A 21,347-nucleotide genomic window follows, 5' to 3' on the forward strand; every position below is an offset into this window, starting at 1 on the left:
TTTTTGACAATCCTGGGTCAAAAATATAAATGATACCTTAATGATTTGCATTAAATCCTTTAAATGCTGTAATTTAAAAATACTTATATTTACATAATATGAGGAAATATTGTTAAAAAGATATATTCTACACACCCTTTTAAGATTAATTAAGTTCCTATATATAATACTTATGGATTCTTTATATAGTAATTGACCCCTGTTATATGTCAGGCATTTATTGAGGTCTAGGGATATAGTGGTAAACAAAACAAAATATCCTAAGTGGGCTTACATTCTGGTGTGCGTATGAGAAGGTAACAAATTATATAGAACATGAGGAGCCAATGCTATGTAGAAATAAAATACAGAAAGGTATAGGTATATATAACACAAGGAAGGGCAAATTTCTCTGAAATGAAAACTGCACATTTTAGTGTTTAAAAAAAGGAAAACCACTAAGTGAGATATAATTAACATTAATGCTGGCTTCCATTAGAAAGCATAAACTATAATTTAACTGGACTTTATAAGGTTAGAATGCCAAAGAAATGTCAAGGAAACCTACTCTTAAATTTTAATAACTTGTGATTACTCAAATTGCAATTTTCCCTAATGAATTATAAACAAAAGCAAAATACTTCAAAGACAAAATCAGCAAAGCTAAAGTACAATGCGAGCGACCCCTGCTGGTCACAACTTAAAAGATAAATAAACACAAAGAGATCAGGGATTAAAGAGAAATTATTATTTTATTATGATTAGTCAGGTACTGTGCTAAGTGCTTTATGCACATTATCTCAGGTATTCCTCACAATACTCATGTGAGTGGTATCATTTTTAGTGCTTATATTCACACAGCCCTAAAACTGTCTGGATTCTGAGCTGGTATTTGCACTATGCAAGTGTCCCTTCCCTAGACAACCGTGCTCTCTGGGGACTTAAGTTTCTAAGAGCTATCTAATCATTCAAGAAATATTTATCTACTTTATGCCAGACACTATCTTGAACCTGACAAGACAGTGGTGGAAAAGACAGAATACCTGCCTTCACAGACTTTATATTATTGTGGGGGAAATTAAGTACATGGTATAATTTTAGATTGTCATGGGTGCTATACAGAAAAACAGACCTGGATAAAGGGGCCACGAATGATGAGATTGGCATGCAGGAGGACTGTATGTTAGAGAGGAGGGTCAGGAGACTTTTGAGATGTTGGAGCAGAAACTTCAGCTCTAAAGAGCTAGATAAAGCCCTGGCAAAGACCATTACAGGAAGAGGAGCCAATAGGTGTTAAAGTTCCGAGGCAGACACAAGCTCGCTGTGTCTGAAGAACAGTAACAAAACCATAGCTCACTCCATTCCAGTGTAGGGGAGGAAAGAATTTTCCTCTACCCGCTTAGGTTATGTATCTAGGGCTGTGAACTGAGCTGACAGAATGTCTTCTGTCAGATTAATGGAGAAAAAAAATACATATATTTTTAATTTATTATATTTACATATATATGATTTCATATTTACATGGACTGGCTGGTGATGGAAGATGATTAAAAGGAGTGAAAATCCCAAAAAAGTGTTTAAGCCCAGGGGTATATATATATCATTTTAACAAAGAGCAATGAATTATGGAGCCAAGACAAAAGAAAAAGGGGGTTGGGATAAGGGAGGTAAATGGTGGGAAAATGACTAGGACATATATGGGGGCAAATTAGGGATACAAGGGTTATTTTAATAAGGTTTATTTGTATAGACTCGACTTGGTGTCAGCTCGCCATCTTCCATAAGAATGTCTCCTCTTCCTGGTACAAAAAATTTATGCCCTGCTTTTAGGTTAAAAAAAAAAAAAAAAAAAAAAGACCCTTCCTGTATCTAGTGTTTCTCGAGCTCAAAATAATCAATATGGCAGATATTCAGAGTGGTGTATTTTATGGTGATATGTTCATCTGCTATACCTACCTCCTGTTGCTTAGAACAATAAATGTCAATTATTTTCCCTTCACCTAAAAAATGCTATACCTTTTCAAAACAATTTCTTATATGATTTCATTGCCACCCCTAATAGCCACTTCATATCCTAGTTATACTTCAAGACTGTTCAAATTCCAGATCTCTCATTGCCTGAACTCCTACGGTGTATCTTATCTATAATATATACTGTAGTATTTAGTTACAAACAAGGGCTTCATAGTATATTCTTTATGCATATATTACTAATTCTGTAGTAATAACTGGATTTAAAAATCTAATTTAAAAAGACTGTACCAATGAATTGATAATTGCATGACTTTCTAATGAAGTGTGAGGGTGTCATCAAATTGCCAAGTAGTCTTTTGAAGTAGAGCAGAATGGAAATTTCTATGTCTCTATTTGTTACAAGTGAGTGAGATCATGGATACAGAAAACATTAGGCATCTTTGAACAACTCCTTTTTAACCTCAAAGGTGCACACTACCTTTGAAAACGCTTGTAAGTTGTATGAAGGCAAATAAAATTATTAGTTAAGTTACTAGCTTACATATAATACTGTTTTCATCAGGAGTCTTTACTATTTCACTTTTCCTGGAAGTCTAAGAATTTTCTTAGTCCTGGTTCTCAAAGGACGGTCCAGGGACCAGAATTAACATTACCAGTAGCAGCAAAGAATTTATTAGAAAGGCAAATTTTCTGGCAACATCCCACACCAGCTGAATCAGAAACTCTTAGATGTGGGGCCCAGCAGGGTGTTTTCAGCAAGTCCTCCAGGTGATTTTGATGCACCCTACAATTTGAGAACTCCAGTCTTAACCTGGAGCGAATTTCTCAAGACCACATCTTTGGAGTTAATCACTGGCTTGAAAAATCCATAATATACTTAAATTGTGTATCTTAAACAACTGTTTCACATCATAACTTAATGTAAATATCCTTAAGAAGTAATGCCCAAATAAAAAATCTGCTTTCCTTTACCTTAAATTTCACTTAAAAGTTATCTTGTACTTAACACACTTACATAATTAGTACTAATATGTTTTACCATAATGACTTACTCCTGCTCCTAATTCAGTGTTAATATTTGAATACTGAAGTTCAAATACCTATGTAAAAATGTTGAAAATTATCCTCTGGAAAACTAAACACCAAACTTGCTTTGTGTGCTGCCCTCTGCTGATTCGTAAGACAAACTTCTGTTTAAAGCACTCCTTAATAATCCCAAAGATCAAGCTGTTCATTACACATGAATAAAATACCACTTAGCTGTAAGAAAAAATTGGGCGAAACTGCTAAAAGGTCAATTTTACTGTTAGTTTGAAACTGACCTGCAACTCCTACTTGATGTGTAGCATATCCTGGTAATCTGCTGGGTCCCTCTCCCAGCCACAGGGTCAGCGTGGATGAATCCGATTCTGCATGGTGAAAGCAGAAACCCAGGGAAGCAGCAGGGGCAATAAATCGGCTTTGGAGGATGGGGATGTGCAGCCATACTGCTATCCTACCTTCTGATCTCCATTGCTGTATTGCAGCTAAAATGCAAATGAGGATAAAAATCTGTAAACATTTTCTAGTGAAAAGAGCGGAAGAAATAAAAAACTCATTTCAGGTATCACCCCTTCCAAAAAGCCATCCTAAAACATCCACCTCCCTTTGCTGTTAGCTAGGAAGGGTTGGGGGAGGGGAATCCTAAATTGCTCTGCTTATATCACAGCACAGGAGCTATGTTTTATTGTAATTAGTACCGTGTTATGGGATTTTTCCAGCAGACTGAATTCCTTAAGGATAGAGTTAGTAATTCATATCACCTGACACACTGCGTGGCGCAAAACTGGTGTTCAATATTTGTAGAATGAACAAAAAAACTTGATTTAAACAAAATAAATTGCTGTTCCCTTTAACATCCTTAGTTTTAATCTTTATAAATGACTCTTATGGGCTTCTACTTACACTTTAAGAGTTCTGTCATAATTATTTTGGCTTATAAATTTCAAGGTGGTTAAAACTCTACGGTTTTTTTTTTTTTTTTAAAGATTCCATTTATTTATTTGACAGACAGAGATCACAAGTAGGCAGAGAGGCAGGCAGAGAGAGAGAGGAAGGGAGGCAGTCTCCCTGCCGAGTAGGGAGCCCGATGCCTGTGCCGATGCTGGCCTGGATCCCAGGACCCTGGGATCATGACCTGAACCGAAGGTAGAGGCTTTAACCCACTGAGCCACCCAGGCACCCAAACTCTATGTTTTTAATAACGTATACTAGTCCTAGAAAAAAAAATGAAAATATAATGAAAAAATCAAAACTTATCTTACTAGCATGCAGAGATAAAAACTTAAATTTTGACATTTTTCCATGAATATAATTTTGGAATTGACATCACACCATATATAATTTACAGCATATCTTTTACTACTTATTATAAACATTAAAATTTGTAAGGAACATAAGTTTTTAATGACAGTATAATTTTCCTCAGATAAGTACACCAAAAACTACTTAACAAACCTCTTACTCCTGGATAAATTATTTCTACTTTATAAGTAATACCAAGATAAACGTACATTTTTGTTTTGACTTCTGTAAATTCTCTTAAGATTGAACCAGAAGAAAAAGATGCCAATATTTCGTCCTCACTAAGCTCCAGACACTGTATATATATTATATATAATATATATATTATCTTGTTAAGTTCTCACAGCCTGAAAGGCAAGTATTATCACCCCTAATTTATGCGTGAAGAATACAGCAGTATTCTCAGATCATTTTCTCCATCAATCACCTCATTTAATCTTTACAATAATCTTGCAAATTGTGTGCGTGTGTGGTGGTGGGAAGGCTTGATTATTCATTTAATGGTTAATTTCTTTTTCTGCCTCTTCTCTTCTCCAGCTGTGCAGTGACTCCCTGTTAAGGACCATGTTCTCTACTTCTTTAAAAGGCAGTGGATCTATTACAGTGACAAACACATGGGAGCCTTTCACAAAAGCTGCTTGATTTGGGACTATGGAGTCAGATCCTTCTCACCCATCTCTTTCTGATTTAAATCTTTTTAAAATTGATGTACAATTACATAAAGGGCACAAATCTTAAGTGTACATTTAAGGAGTTCTGACACATACATACACCTGTGTAACACACTCCAATAAAGATTACAGAACATTTTTATGACCCCAGGAAATTCCCATATCCTCCCTAATCATTCTAATCAAGTGAAAAGCTAGTTTGACTTAATAACAAAATTTGCACTAGCTCTTAGAGGCAGCATAATGCATTAAGAACAGATTCCAGGGAGGAGGGTTGGGAGAAGGGAGTGGGATTATGGACATTGGGGAGGGTATGTGCTTTGGCGAGTGCTGTGAAGTGTGTAAACCTGGTGATTCACACACCTGTACCCCTGGGGATAAAAATATATGTTTATAAAAAATAAAAAATTAAAAAAAAAAAAGAACAGATTCCAGAGCCAAGGGAAATTAATCTCTCTGTGCCTCACTACCATCACCTTTAAAATAAAGGTAACAGTATTTACCTCAGAGTTGTTATGAGGATTAAATGAATTAATATTCGTAAAGTTTTTAAGTGTCTAGCAATAGGAATTCATAAATGCAATAGAATATTTTATTTAAAAAAACTATAAAAAGTATATAGCACTATGTAGATTATAAATTAGTTTCCTATAATTTATCTTTGATCACCACATGTATCCAGTAAAATAATTAGGGTTGGCATTATTCACCTAAGCAACCTAAGAGGCAAATATTTTTAGTGGTGGTTTGCCTAATGGCTAAGCACCCGTCAGAACCCGGGACCTGAAATCTGGATGTGTGACTTTAAACCCAACACCCACGCTTTGCCTTTTAGACTAAGGAAGTGCTTTAACCACCTGGCCACTGACAAGTAACAAGTCTATGCAATAAACACCTGTGTCTTCCCACACATCGGCAGATACATTAGAGGATGAACATTCGCTTGATTCTTCTATGGCGGATACTGTTGGAGTCAGCAATTATTCACAAGCAGGAGAGAAAATGCGGTGAAGAGGCAAGTAGTTTGGGAAGGAAAATGATTAAAGAATGAACTAGCTGAATTATATTTACATAGATGCTCATTTGCCATATTCCTCATTATCTGAAGTTTTGAGTGAAAGGATCTCTCCAATGCTGAATTTCCGTGCTAGGCCTTCAAGTCGAATAGAAGAACCTAATCACCGGCTTCTCTCAAAGTGAAAGCGCCTCCATCTAAGCTGTCTTTCCTATCTTTAGACTTAAGTTCAAGGAAAGCAGAGTTTTCTTATTGAAGACTGAAAGCGCCCACTACCCTCCCTGGTTAATCATAAAAGATTTGTTGCTTTGTCTCTAGCAAACTCCAGTTCTTGATGCGTCAGCCTGACCCAATTGGTGTACAAAAATGACCCCTCTGGTCCATTCATTGTTCACCACCCGTAGAGCTTTGTCTCGGGCAAAGAGCCCCGCAGAATTAAGTCCCGGTAAATATTAACACTATTGAGCGTATGTGGTAGAGGCCAAGCTACACACATTATATGCATTACCCTACGTAACGCCCCAGCAACCCTAACCGGTTACTAACCGGTTTTATGGAAGGGTAAATGATAGTTTCCAGAACTTGCCGAAGGTCACACACTAGGAAGTTGATCAGAAACTAGGGCTGCCGATCAGCAAGTCTGGAATAGTTACAATTTCAACCAAGTGCCTCAGAAACCTCCCTGCAAAGGGCCCAAGAAAGGAAACAGGGGAAACTGGTACGGGTCATGCCTGCCCTCTCTCCCTAGGACTCGGTACTTGATTGACGGAGACCGTGTTAGGTGGATGGGGGACCCGGTTACTTTATTAGAAAGGTTCCGGAGCCAGGGAACCCCACGGCCCAGGCACACTTGCCCTGCAAGCGCCTCTGGAATGAGGCGGCGTCCAGGCGGTCCAAGGCGCCGAGCCGTGCCAGGCGCACCGAGACGCCCCCGAATCTGTCCAGCTCTCCCCGCAGTTCTTCCGCTCCGGCGGGGGGGTCCCACCTGCAACGCGGACCGCCCGAAGCCCCGCGGTGGCCGGACAACAGCCTCGTGCTGCGGATTCGCAGGAGCACTGCGCGCCGAAAACTCCCGCTAGTTAGAAGCGGCATTTGCGCGTTGGCGTCCCACCGCTAGCTCGGCCCTTAAATCAAGTTTCCTTTGAGTTCCCAGAGCGGAGGTCGCTCCCGTAAATATTAGAAGAGTGCCAGCCAAAAGTTGTGCTGACGTTACAGCATTTTTTTTTTTTTTTCCGGCGCTATACGGAAGTAACCGCGAAGTCCTGTCCACCAGCTCCTCTCAGAAATTTGCCCGGTTCCAGGAAAGCCAGAGAGAAACTTTTCCACCACTTTCTTTTTCTAGTTTAAGTCAACAGACGTTTGTTCAGGGATAGGAAAGGCGGGACGAAGCACTGCGCTCCACTTGGGGGATTACGGTGGAGGGCGGAGTCTCGTTGACTTCTGCCCCGGAAGTTTTTCTTCCAGAGACACGAGCACGTTGAGCCGGCTTTGCTGCAGCCTTTCCTAGGCTTCCTTGTGATCATGTCTTCCAAAAAGAACAGAAAACGGCTGAATCAAAGCGCAGACAATGGTTCAACCTCGCCCTCTTCTGCTTCTTCTCTTTTGGGGCCCTCGGCATCTTCTGCTGGGCCAGGAGCGGCGGCAACGGCCGGGATTCTGGTTGTGACCAACTTCTTAGAAAAGGGTAAAGCGTTTTGGGTGGAGGCGGAGGGGCGGCAACTTAAGACGTAGACCTTTAGGTGATACCGCCTTTAAGGTGCTGAGGCTTTTGAAAATCGGGCGACACAGAGGTGTGACAGTGGCACGCAAGTGTGTACACCCGAAGTCGTGCCTGCAGAAACGGCTTATCCGTGGATAAGTCACGCCATCACTTTTGTAAATTGTTTTGAATTTGTAAATTGAGCTTGAAACAACTTTTCCTCGTTTAAGATTTACGACGCATTTAACTGCAAAATTACTTAAAACTACGAGCATAGGATATATATACCAGAAAACTAAACAGTTCAGTAAAGATGTGGATCCATCTTTCCTAAGAGAGATTAATGTGTCTCCAAGAATGAAAGACTTCAGGATTTGTTCTTTTACACAGATTCTAGTATTTAATAACAGCTACTGATTACATAGTATTGTTGTCAGTAGTTTGGGTATGTCACATACATATCTCGTTTAACCTTCATAGGAGCCCTGGAAGATGGATGCTGTATTATTATGCCTATTTGAGAGAGAAAGAATAGTTAATGTGATTGGCTCCAGGTTCCACAGGTGCCAACTGCCAGGCAGAATTTGACTTTAAAGCCTTTATCCTAGGTCAGAGCTCCCTTGAGTTAGGAGAACGGATTTATCTGAAAATTTAGTTGTTAAAGCTTCTATGTGTGGAAACGGTGTCATAGCTTTGAAAAAATGGAACACCAGCTAAACTGGGGACAAGAATTTAATGTCTAATATACACCCTAATGACAATCTTAGAATTAGCACAGTGTTTTCAGTCTCATTTAAGGATCAGAGGATAACTTGTTCTGGCCTGCGTATTTAATCTTACAACTGGATCCTTCCCATTGAAATTTAAACCTGCCGATTTCTCTAACATCTTAAAACAAAAGTCCCACATTTTCTTCTTACCACCACCCTACCTCTTTCCATTCTTTCATTTCCAAATTTCTTCTCTTTTTTTTAGATTTTATTTTTAAGTAATCTCCCAACGTTGGACTTGAACTCAGAACCTGAGATCAAGAGTTGTAGGCTCTGCTGACCAAGCCAGCTAGGTGTACCTCATTCCCAAGTTTCATAAATGGAGTAGTCTCTCTCCTCATCTCTCACCTACTCCTTAGCCTATTAAAATTTTGACGTTTAAGTTCTGACAGTATCCCATCATTCTATGGAAACTATCCCTGTCCTGGTCACTGATCATCTCCATGTTTATAAATATAAAGGACAGTTTTTCTTTACTTCCCTTACTTGACCTCTCAGCAACTTATGGCATTGTCTATCTACCCTTTCCTTTTTCTTAAAACACTTTAATTTTGGGGAGTGCTTGGGTGGCTCAGTCAGTTAAGTGTCTGCCTTTGGCTCAAGTTATGATCCCAGGGTCATGGGATCAAGTCCCTCATTGGCCTCCCTGCTCAGTGGGAGGTCTGCTGCTCTCTCTTCTCTGGCCCCTCCACCTGACTTGTGCTCTCCCTCTCACTCACTCTAATAAAATCTTAAAAAAAAAAAAACAAAAAACCCTCTTTAATTTTTGGCTATGTGCCCTTAACTTTCCTACTTTTTCTCCATCCTTTTCGTTGGTAGGTAGATTTTCAGTTTCCTTTGCAGGCTCATTTTCTACTTGGCTGCCAAATGTTCCTCAGTTCTTAGTCCTAACACCCTTTTTTCCCCTGTATAAATCTTTTTTTTTTTTTTTGGCAAGTTCATCCAATGTCCAGAGTTTTCCGTCTATACGCTAATCATTTTTGAATTTATATTTGTACTTTATACTATTTCTGAATCTTGGTTTGGGTACCTTCTAGGCCAATACTATTTAAACTCTGTAGGTAAAGTTGTGTGTGTGTGTTGTGTATTTGTTTGTTTAAAGATTTTATTTATTTATTTGGCAGAAAGAGACACAGGGAGAGAGGGAACAGAAGCAGGGGTGGGAGAGTGAGAAGCAGGCTTCCTGCCCAGCAGGGGGTCCGGTGCAGGGTTTTATCCCAGGATACTGGGCTCATCACCTGAGCTATAGGCAGTTGCTTAATGACTGAGCCACCAGGCACCCCTAAAGTTTTTAAAATACGATATGTAGGGGTCGGTTAAGCATCTGCCTTTGGCTTAGGTCATGATCCCAGAGTCCTGGGATCCAGCCCCGCATCAGGCTCTCTGCTTAGTGGGGAACCTGGCTTCCCCTCTCCCTTTGCCCTTCCTTCAGCTTGTTCTCTCTCTCTCTCACTGATATGTCATAGCACAGCACTGTTGTAAAATACAGTAAAAAGAAATTACTAGAAAAATAAGCTCAAAAATAGAAATTTCTATTAGATTCAACAGATGTAGGATTACTCTGCCCAGTTGTAATAAAAGCTTCTAAACCCTTATTTGTTGTACTTAACCCATCATGACAGTAACAAATAGTTTGCTGACCACACTTTGTATAGCATTGTGCTGTACATCTTTTCTTGGATTTTTCTTCCTTTTTTTTTTTTTTTTTAACATTTTATTTATTTATTTATTTATTTAAAGCTTTATTTACTTATGAGAGAGAGAGAGAGAGAGAACAAGCTGCTGCTTGGTGTAGCCTACTGCCCTGGGAGATCTTGATCTTCCTTACATGGCCCCTTCTTGTCTCTTGACATTTTGCTTATACTTGTTCCTCAGATGGACTATGCTGCCCTCTGTTCAGACCTCTCTGTACAAGCCAGGAATTATTTTCTTTTTCATCTTTGTTTTGTTAATTCCTACTCTTCCTTTGGATCTGAATTTTTAAACATTACTTCCTTGGAGAAGCATTCTGTTTCTTCCAAATTAGATTCCGCATAATAGGCTCTCTCAGCACTCTTAGTCATTCTTTTTTTTTTTTTTTTTTAGTCATTCTTGCATTGTATTAATTTTAGTTTAAAATTACACAGTTACTAAGTGATTGTTTAATAACTCTCTCATCCTATTAGATTTTAAGCTCTATGAAGCCTAGGACCATCCACTTCTGTTTACTTTGTATCCCTAGTGCCTAAAATATTATCTGCTGTGAAGTAGGCACATAATAAATGTTTGCTGGATGAACCAATGAAGAGGTGATGGTTGTTTGAAATTACCTTTACTAATCTGGCACATGAAGTGCTCAATTAATATATAGTTAACCAATGGGGAAAGTGGATGTTGAGATGTATTTTTAAAGTACAGTATTGGAGCAATGAGGACTGCTGAAAGGAATTGTGTGGAATACAGCTTGAGTAGATTTGAATGCTGTGAGAAAATACATGGAGATATGTTAGGAAATAGGGCCAGTGGATGAGAATTTGAATGTGATTTTCATAAGGAGGAAGTGGAGGTATTTAGAGAACTTGTGATTTGTCCAACCCTGGTGCACAGTGAATGTGCAGGACAGGCTGGAAGTAAGAGAAGAAAACCTAGAATCTTGCCAAGGATTTAATACATCTGTGAGGTACTTATCAAGAGGGAAGGGTAATTCATTAAGGTTTAGGAAGAGAGAAGTGGCAGAAACTGAACCTTATGTGATCACCAAAAGGATGCTTTGCTGTTATTGATGAGTAAACTTTGTAAGAGGCCTAATGCTCATAGAAAAGTTGAATTTCTTTTCAGCTTCATATTATGAAATATGCTTATTTTATAAATGCTCAGTCCTGTTACTTTTAGCTCCATGAGATGCTTTGTTTTCCTAGATTTGTTCAGCTGATGACAGAAGGAAAATATGTATATGGGGTAGTTATTTTGTAGTGGCAAAAAATAATTAAATGAGACATGGTTCTTGGTTTTGCTTTCATTTACTTTGTTCCTTTTAAATTACAAAGTAGTTGTGTATTTATTATTAAGGAACATTAATATTAGAGAACTATGATTATGGTATATGTGTCTAAAAATAAATTTTATGATACAGCTTGAGACGGGCTTAAATTTCATAAGTGTTTCATAGATTTTGTGCTGAGAAGAAAAACATTGTGTAGTTACCTACTATGTTCATTGATTTCATGGATATTTATTATGTAACTTCTTTTTTAAATTTTAAAAAGATTTTTATTTATTTGACAGAGAAAGACAACGAGAGAAGGAAAACAAGCAGGGGGAGTGGGAGAGGGAGAAACAGGCTTCCTGCTGATCAGGGAGCCCATGCGGGGCTCAGTCCCAAGACCCTTGGGATCACAGCCTGAGCCAAAGGCAGACGTTTAAGGGCTGAGCCACCCAGGTGCACCTGTTATGCAACTTCTATGTTTGATGCACTCCTGGGCATTGGAGATACAAAGATGAATTTGACCCAGTTTGTGCCCCAAAGCAGCCTATGGTTTAGGAGAAAGTCAGATTATAAAACAAATGTATATTATGATGATAAATGCTAATATTTGTCAGCATAGGGTGCTGGAAGAATCAGAGGAAGGACCAAATATGGACCTTGAGGAAGTGGAGGGGGCAGGGTGGACATGTTAGCACATCATTTTCAGAGGTGTTGCCAGCTGGGTCCCCTTTGTGGCCAAAAGTTGAAAACAATAATGGTCATTTTAGTCTGTTTGTGCTTGCCTAAGGAATAAGACTTGTGCTATTATTTTACCCATGTATTCTTGAGATTAAAAAAGAAAAATATCTGACGGTATCAGGTGGATCAGAAGTAGAAATGTAATTTTAACCCTCTAGAACTAAATGCCAGTTTCCCAGCTCAAGTCTTTGAATACCAGTAGTTGACTCAACTAGAATCTGTAGTACAAAATGTTACTATGTGAGTATGAAAAGACTATTGCAGGTATGTTCAGTTTTTAAAGAAATTAGAGTTTATTTTTCTTAGAGGGTGAAAACGAATACCTATCCCATAAGACATTTTTTTACTTAGCGCTCATATTGTCAGTCAGTGGACCCTCAAAAAGGTTTGGTTTTAAGTCTTTTTGGTAAAAAGAAGAAAGAATTGGAACTGGTTTCTCTAGGGTATGGTAAGTGCATTCATGTGGTTATGTGGTTAGAAGATTTTTATTTATACCAAAAGAAAGCAGGCTTTAACTTCAGCTATAAAATAGTATGAAGATAATTTTCTTTCCCTTTTGGTAGATGACAAAGTTCCTAAAACATTCCAGAATTCCCTTGTTCAGCTTGGACTCAACACTATGAAATCTGCAAATATATGTATAGGTCGACCAGTGTTGCTTACCAGTTTGGATGGAAAACAAGAGGTAAGAGTCTTTTTCATTTCCTTAATTTAGAAAGATCTGAGATTTTTTTTACTATGATTTTCAACAAAGCAGTAATAAATGAAAAACTATATTTTAAAAGATCCTTTCATCTATATAAACTTTTCCTTCCTTTGATATCTGTGAGTATCCTGGGAATAGTAGCCCGTAAATGTCATAATGTAGAGAGATGCCTTTTCTCCTGAGGTAGTGACACACATAGTATCTGCCCTATTCCCCCCAGTTTGTTAGTTATATTTTTTTCCCACAGAAATGCTGTTCGGGAGTATGAAAGTCATCTCTTCTGTATACAAATATTTGATTGCCCTTCCTGTTTTCAGCTGTTTGTTCTTGCTACTATTCATCATACTTGAGGCTGGAAGCCCAGAACCTTGCCTGGTTCTGCCCTGCTGCCAACCTCTGCCTCTGCCATTTCCTCTGCTGCTTCATTAGCCAGGGTACTCTCATTCAGCGAGGTCCTCTGAAAATGATTTGAAAGCTGTTATGTGCTGGGGCGCTTGGGTGACTCAGTTGGTTAAGCAACTGCTTTCAGCTCAGGTTGATCCCAGGATCCTGGGATCGAGTCCCACATTGGGCTCTCTGCTCAGCTGGGAGCCTGCTTCTCTCTCTACCCGCCACTCCCCCTGCTTGTGCTCTCCAGCTCTTAATCTTTTAAAAAAAAAAAACAAAAAAAAACCCAAAAGCTGTTTTGTGCTGATGGCACACCTTTCATTCTTTTCATTATTCTTAAAAAGAAAAAAAAAAAAAGTCCTTTGCTGTGTCTTGTGGAAGACTATAAATATATGAGCTCAGCCCACTATTTGGAGCTAGAAGTCTTTGCTTCTGTCCCTTAACATTTACTTCTGATGAAATCCAGGTTCTCATGAAGCTCTTGTGCCAGGTCCTTCACTATTTCCTGGATGTATTTTATGCTTCAGGCTGGATTACCTTACAGTTAGTTTGTCTCTAGTATTTTTTCCTATTTTCTATTTATTACGTGTTAATGCCTTTGTCTCTTTTCCTAAATTACCTTTCAAATATTCAAATCATTTTCACTGTGGGATCATTGCTAATCTTCACAAGAAGATATAATTTTTATCTTAAAAGTTTTTTTGTAACTTGTGAGGTTGTAACTCCTTGGGGTTAAGGACTGTGTTTTGCAGATCCATCTGATTAGCTGTGCTTAGTTTTCTGCTTTATAAATTAATGATAATCTGTGAATATTTCTTTTCTTGTATTTTTGTTTCCTGTGTTCTGGGCAGGTCTATACAGCCTGGCCTGTGGCAGGATTTCCTGGAGGCAAGGTTGGCCTGAGTGAAATGGCACAGAAGAATGTGGGCGTGAGGGTTGGTGATGCCATCCAAGTCCAGCCTCTGTTGGGTGCTGTGCTACAGGCTGAGGAAATGGACCTGGCACTCAGGTTTGGCTCTTTTCTTTGGTGACATTTTGAATCAGTGCTGCCTAGTAGAAATAGAACAAATGTGAACCATATATGCAATTTTGCATTTTCTGGTAGTCATATTTAAGAAGGAAAATGAAATTGGTGAAATAGTTAACATTTAATTTAATTATTATTTAAGTATTATTTAATAGTTAACTAGTTATCATAAACTTTTAACTTATAGTAACTATAAAAAACTATTAATAAGATACTTTTCAAACTAAATCTCGAAAATCCAGTGTGTGTGTTACACTTGTAGCACATCTCAATTTGGACCAGCCACATTTAAGTGCTTGATAGCCTCATGGTGAGTGGCTGGTGGTGTGCTGTATTAGCACAAGCTAGATGAGTCCACCTAATGTATGGACTATAGACTCTCTGGTATCCTGTGGTTAGAGTATGCTCTGATATTTTAGGCGAGAGGAGTTAGTATTAATGAATATTTAACAATGGTTTTCATCTTGTTTAACAGTGTAATTAGGGCTGTTGTGAAGGAGGGAGTAGAGTACTGTGAATAGGCAAGAAACAAGTTTTAATCAAGACTGTTCCAGGGATGCTGGGTGGCTCAGTCAGTTAAGCCTCCAGCTCTTGGTTTCAGCTCAGGTTATGATCCCCTGGGTCATGAAATTGAGCCCCCCACCTTCCCACGGGCTCTGCCGCTCAGTGAGGAGTCCACTTGAAGAGTCTCTCCCACAACTCCTGCGTGTGCTCATGTGCTCTCTCTCTCAAATAAGTAACTCTTTAAAAACACCAAATATCTTCAAGCAAAGTACCTGATTATATACTTTAACTCCGTGATGATTCATTCCAGTAAAATAGTTATTTCTATCAGTTTTTGAAATGTCCTTTACCAAAGGCTAATTGAATCACCTTATCAATATAGTTAACCTTTATCACTCATCCTCTTGGATACTCTATATCTAATAGGATTGTAACTCAGTTTGCATATGCAAGTCTTACCAAAATTTGTTCATAAAAAGAATCTTTTGATACTTTAATACTACCTTACTAACAGTTTTGAGGATGTGTTTACTTTATATGCAAGAATCACAAAACATTTAACAATCATTAACTTTATTTTATTTTTATAAAAATTCTTTTTATTGGGGCCCCTGGGTGGCTCGGTGGATTGAACCTCTGCCTTTGGCTCAGGTCATGATCTTGGGGTCCTGGGATCGAGCCCCTTGTCGGGCTCTCTGCTCCATGGGGAGCTGCTTCCCCCTCTCTCTCTGCCTGCCTCTGCATACTTGTGATCTCTGTCTGTCAAATAAATAAAAAAAATATATTTTTAAAAAATTCTATTTATTTATTTGAGAGAAAGAGCAGGCGCACAAGCCGGGGGGTGGGGTGTGGGGCAGAATAGGATGGAGAAGCAGACTCCACACTGAGCAGGGAGCCTCACTTGGGGCTCAATTCTAGGATGCTGGGATCATGACCTGAGCTGAAGGCAGACACTTAGCTGACTGAGCCACTCAGGTGCCCGTCATTAGCTTGATTTTGTTTTCTTTTGCTACTTTTGTAGATTCCAAGCTTGAGCTTCAGCATATATATATATATGTATATGTATACATGTATACGTGTGTGTGTGTATGTGTGTGTGTGTGTGTATTTATAAGCCAGGAAACTTTTTTCAGAGGAATTAATAATACTTTAACAATAAAATTAAAAGAGGAGAAGAGAACTCAACATATGTTGTGTACCAGCTGTGTACGAGCACATACGTGCACACACACTTTTCCCTCTTCTTTCATTTAATCCTCCTTCAAAATGCCCATATTGCCCCTTTCTTAAAGAGAGGAAATGGGCTCCATTATTATATGGGTTAGGTAGTAGTTCTACTCAGATTAAATAATATTAATCTTTAGACTGTTTTGAGGCAGTGCTGCAGGTTGCAGTCATCAGTTGACTGGATTTTTTTTGATGATTTTTTTGTGACCTCTTGAGGGCGCAGCAGTCTTAGGTGATAATGATTGTCTGCTGTAGAGGAACTGTATGTTTTAAAAAGAAGCTTGTTTTTTTTTTTTTTTTTAAAGATTTTATTTATTTATCAGAGAAAGAGGGAGATAGAGAGCATGAGTAGGGGGAAAGGGCAGAAGAAGAGGGAGAAGCAGGCTCCCCACTGAGCAGAGTCCAATGCTGGGCTCAATCCATGACCTAAGCCGAAAGCAGGTGGAAGCTTGGTTTTTAAAATTTTACTGAAAAAAACCCTTGTGTTTTAAACTTAGCGGCAGAGTTTAGGTAAGAAACTTAATTTCCAATAAGAAAAATCAGTTATTTTATTCTGCTGATTAAATCCTTCATTTGCTTCGGAAAAGATTTATTAGTGAGGTTAGAGCTCCTTCTAGTGGAAGTGATTTTATCTGCACCCATTCTTTTTTTAAAAGCAAAACTTTAAAGTTAATTTTTTACTCTTCTTATACACATTTGCAAGTATCTTCTATTCAGAGTTTAATAAATAGGAATGGTTTAAGTAAGTATAACTGGTTTCAGAGTTCTATAAACAGAAGTGAATTTAAGCATTTAAGGAGCTACAGTTTCCTAAATAGTCTGAATATATATTTGATTTGAAATTTCCTTCTTGTTCTGTTTTTCTCTCTCTCCTTTATATGAATATACAGTCAGTTTTCATTATTAGCAGTATGTTTTATAAAATTTCTGTGAACACTACATTAGCAAATACTGAACCGTTGCTCCTAGGGGTATGTATGTTTACACATACATGGAATATATGTTTATGTTTAATGTTACATGTTTATATTTAAATGCATATTTAATGTATATTATAAATAATATATTAATAACATTAATATATTTGGTGTATATTTAATATAGAAAAATATGTATATCTTATATACATTATAATCTTAAAACAACTCATTCTAATAGATTTTATCTTTTTTATTTTATAAAAGAGCAGCACTAGTTTTAGAAGTGTTATGTGACTTGCCTGAGGCCACCTCACTAACAGATGTCAAAGTTGGGATTCAAATCTCCGGCTGGTACAGGAGCTGGGACTTTTTGCTGTACACTGCACTGCCTCCTGCTCTCCACCCTCTAGTTATCTCTGAAAGAATTGAAATAAGAGTACTTTCTCGGTTTCAGCTAGGAAAGTGCTTAGTGACTTGAATTTTTTTTGCCTGTTCTGTGCATGTCTATGAATGACTAGGAAAGCTCTGCTGATACTGATTTTAGGGTTACAAATAAATTTTACCAAGTAGGTGAATCTGGAAATAACGAGGTTGGCTATATTGGTTTTGTTTTTGCTAATAAAGTGTTTGGAGAACAAGGCTTAGGTTTGGACTAGATGGGTCTGCTAATATACCTCTTTCTGAGCTAAACTATTACTTCTCCACTGATCTCTGGCAGAGCTCACAATTCTAGGCCTCCTGTGCTGGTATGGGCTACTTGCATGTGGGGAAGAAGGAAAAATGCTCATATTCTGAGAACTCTCCAAGAACATGTTTCTTTACAAGTGTAATGATTTTAGGATATAGCTATTTGTACTCAAGCAGCCTTCTAGGAAGACAGTCGTTAGTAGGAGAAGGAGTTCTCATATTTCTCTTTCTGGAGAAAGGTATGTCCTTTCTCTGGAAGTAAATTCCATTATACCATTACTCTCCTTTTTTCTTATCTCTACCTTTTCAGGTAATATCCTATAAAGGACTTAATTTTCCTTGAAGTTAATTTATAAATTATAGAAAGGAAATAAGCTATTAATAAAAGCCTTTCTCCAAGCTATGCAGTTTCAGAAAGGGAATGATTAATTTAGGCCAGTGTTTTTCAAGTGCTTTTTGGCTATGACACATAATAAAAAATACACTTTATTGTGATTCAGTGTATGCATACATCCACAGATACAGGGCACATATGCACTCACATGTGTGTAGCTGTATACATGAGTATATAGATGTGTGTGTGTAAGATGTGTGTGTATAAGAAAGTAATGCTTTTCTAAGCGGTATTTTCCCTTTTCATGTGTGATGTACTTTGACATTTTGTGTTCTATCAAAAAAAAATGCTGGATGGGATTGACTGAAATGATTTCATGATCCACTAATGGATAGCATTCTTAATTTTAAAGAACATTGATTTAAGTCATTAGGATACCAAATTGCAAGTGATATTTTCATGGCTATTAGAAGTATCTAAGAAGCATAAATTATTCCCAAATTGTATAAACGATTTCCAGTTTGTAAATTATTCTTTTGACTAGGTCTATAGTACAGCTGTGTACACATAATTTTATATTACATTTAGTCTCTGGTATGCTTAATTCTGATTTTTATTTCCTCCATCTTTTATAGTGACAAAAATGTGGACATTAATGAAGAACAGCTGGCTGGTTGTCTTCTGAGAAAGCTGGGTAAATAGTTTTTCAAATTGTAAAAAGCAAGGTAGCAGTAAATAAAGTAATGTGTCTTTGAGGTCTTGTATAAATCATACTTTTATTCAACATAATGTAGAGTGTTCTTCTCAATGAACTAATGCCCTTTTGGGACAGGAATTTTTTCTCCCCAATTAATTGATTGGCACTTAAGCAAATTTTTTCTCCCCAATTAATTGATTGGCACTTAAGCATTGAAGAGAATATTTGATTTATCTATGGATAAAGTCAGTGGGAGAACTGATACTTTTAACCCTTGAGTTCTTCCTCTTTCCAGTGAGAAATGTTATCTTGGAGTATTAGTTAGGTGTGCCATTTTAGGTTCGTTTATTATTGGATGTGGAATGCCAGTCTATTTGTTGATATAGTTGATAGAATCCTAGATATATTGAGTGTGGAGAATTTTAAAGAATTATCTTGTCCTTTTGTCCCCAGATAGTGCTCTATCAAATGGGAATTGTCTCCTTTTTATGGCAATTATTTTGTTAATACTCTTTGATTTAGTCTTTTCAGTCAGATAGTTTTGTTAACAGATGGAATAAGTTGCGTTTAAACATGAAGTGGATGAAAAGTTATGCTTACACATATATTTAAAAAATTATTTTCTAGATGGCAAGATTGTTTTACCAGGCAACTTTCTGTATTGTACATTCTACGGACGACCATGCAGACTGCAAGTGTTGCGAGTGAAAGGGACAGATGGCATGATATTGAGAAGGCCTCAGAATGACTCTGACACTGATGCCCAGGGAATGGCCTATGAACAGTCCAGCATAGAAACCAGTACCCTGGATGTATCCCTACAGCTAAGCCAGTTAGATCTGGAAGAGCCTCGGGACCCAACATCCAGCAGTACTCCCTGCAAACCAGCAGATGATAAAATGTTAGATAAAACTAGTGACATTTTGTCGGATGTTACACAGAGTCCTGGGAACAGCAGCAGACTTGGACTAGAGGAAGTCACAGGACTTAAGTGTAGTTTTAATTCAGCCAGAGGAGAAAATGAGCAACTTGTCAATGAAGAGAGATTGCTAAAGTCAGCATGTGTGGGAACAAAGTGCAACACTGATATTTTTTATTTTATATCTTCAACAACAAGAGTCAATTTTGCAAAGATTCATACAAATTCAAAAGTGCAAGAGGACCACTTCAAAGTAACTTACGGCATGATAGGAGGCTTAAGTAGTCAGCTGAAAGCGATTAGAGAGATGATCGAATTGCCTCTCAAACAGCCTGAACTTTTCAAGAGTTATGGTATGATTTCTTCAGTGTATTGCACCAGAAGTATTCAAACAAAAAGCAGTTGGCACATTCCACTTATGTAATAATTGCTCACCCTCTTTTCTTGGTTTTCTTTCCAAATGGTAGGTATGGTAGGAGGTGTGAGTTGCTTTGGGAGATGCCCTCAGTTAAGTGAGCCTTTTTCCGTGCTTGATCTCTTTAGGTTGTAATGTGAGTTAGTTGCAGCCTTGTCTCTTCTAATTGCATACTTCCACAGTTGTTTGTATTGGATCTAGAACTAGTATCTTGTCATTCTAGATCAGCTGTAATGACCAAAGAAGTAAACCAAACATTCAAATATGTTAGATAAAACTTCTCTGTTAGGAAATATAACTCTGTGAGGATTTCTTTGCATTGAAGCAAGTGGTTAAGGGAGTGATTGGCTTGAAGGAAACTCAGGGCTACTTCTTTATGGTAACTACCCAGATGCTCTGCATGTATTTGGTGCCTACAGTTTGGTGCTTCTTTTTCTGCCTTTTCATTTTTCATGAATCTTTATATATAAAAATATATGAACCCTTTGACTGACATTTTGCTAGTAATGCTTATATAATCTAGATGACTAGTTAGGTGAAAATTAGGATTGATGGCTTGCTTTGGGTGGCCTTGTTCTTGTCTGAGCTTTGTGTTCTGATCATTGAGCTGTGTTGTGTGGGATGGGGCATAGCAATTATGTGGCTGTCCAGCCAGTTTTTCACTAGTGTTCCCAGCCTGGTTGGGTCTAGAGAGAGGAAGAGAGAGAGAAAGTCATTTCTTGAGATCAGTGTTTGGCTAGTTAGTACATTTTTGGAGGAAGGGGGCAGGGGCAGGAGGTCTGAATCTTACTTTAGTTTTGTGATACAAGGTAAATTTATATTTTATAACTCATATTTGCAGTCATATGATAACACAAGAAACCTAGTAATGCTGAATCCATTGTTCTCTTCTTTTTCTTCTAGGAATTCCCCCTCCTAGAGGAGTGTTACTCTATGGCCCTCCAGGTACTGGAAAGACAATGATTGCCAGGGCGATTGCTAATGAAGTCGGAGCCTATGTTTCTGTAATTAATGGTCCTGAAATTATAAGCAAGTAGGTGCATAATTTAATGGAATAAACAGTGTTATTAAATACTTCTTAAAGGTGATTTAAAAAAATAACTGCATAGCATTCTGTCTGGATATTTCATATGTGAAAATAATTTAAATTTGCTTTTGGTTGTGTATACAAATTAAGTTTGGAAAATAATTTTCAAAAGTAAGTTTAAGTACTCTGGAAGTATTTGAAAAGTTAGATGAGCTTTTATAGACGAAACTTTAAAAACATTAAGCATTGATTCTTAAATGCATTTTATTTGTTATAGATTCTATGGGGAGACAGAAGCAAGGTTACGTCAGATATTTGCTGAAGCCACTCTACGGTATTTACA

The 21,347-nt window shown here is 37.8% G+C and overlaps 2 protein-coding genes across 10 annotated transcripts in view; one reads left to right on the forward strand and one right to left on the reverse strand.

Moving 5' to 3' along the window:
* Positions 1-7,347, reverse strand: part of NUDT6 (nudix hydrolase 6) — a 49,616-nt gene extending 42,269 nt beyond the window's left edge. Inside the window, exons 1-2 of one of the 4 annotated variants that reach the window (XM_032333342.1) lie at positions 6,837-7,347; positions 3,276-3,479 (exon numbers count right to left, since the gene is read on the reverse strand). In XM_032333342.1, the coding sequence (XP_032189233.1) occupies positions 3,276-3,479; positions 6,837-7,074 (442 nt within the window). In that variant the 5' untranslated portion in view covers positions 7,075-7,347. The remainder of the gene's footprint in view (positions 1-3,275; positions 3,480-6,836) is intronic. The other 3 variants (XM_032333346.1, XM_032333343.1, XM_032333345.1) reach the window with 3 other exon arrangements.
* A 110-nt stretch (positions 7,348-7,457) lies between these two features.
* Positions 7,458-21,347, forward strand: part of SPATA5 (spermatogenesis associated 5) — a 337,462-nt gene continuing 323,572 nt past the window's right edge. For all 6 annotated transcript variants that reach the window (XR_004283282.1, XM_032333335.1, XM_032333336.1 and 3 more), the window contains exons 1-7: positions 7,458-7,666; positions 12,718-12,839; positions 14,099-14,256; positions 18,582-18,640; positions 19,271-19,915; positions 20,881-21,010; positions 21,282-21,338. Coding sequence is in view for 5 of the 6 variants with exons in the window: in XM_032333335.1 (XP_032189226.1) it covers positions 7,504-7,666; positions 12,718-12,839; positions 14,099-14,256; positions 18,582-18,640; positions 19,271-19,915; positions 20,881-21,010; positions 21,282-21,338 (1,334 nt within the window). In the remaining variant the exon portion in view is untranslated. The remainder of the gene's footprint in view (positions 7,667-12,717; positions 12,840-14,098; positions 14,257-18,581; positions 18,641-19,270; positions 19,916-20,880; positions 21,011-21,281; positions 21,339-21,347) is intronic.

Source organism: Mustela erminea, chromosome 2, assembly GCF_009829155.1.
Source record: "Mustela erminea isolate mMusErm1 chromosome 2, mMusErm1.Pri, whole genome shotgun sequence".
Lineage (NCBI taxonomy): Eukaryota > Metazoa > Chordata > Mammalia > Carnivora > Mustelidae > Mustela > Mustela erminea.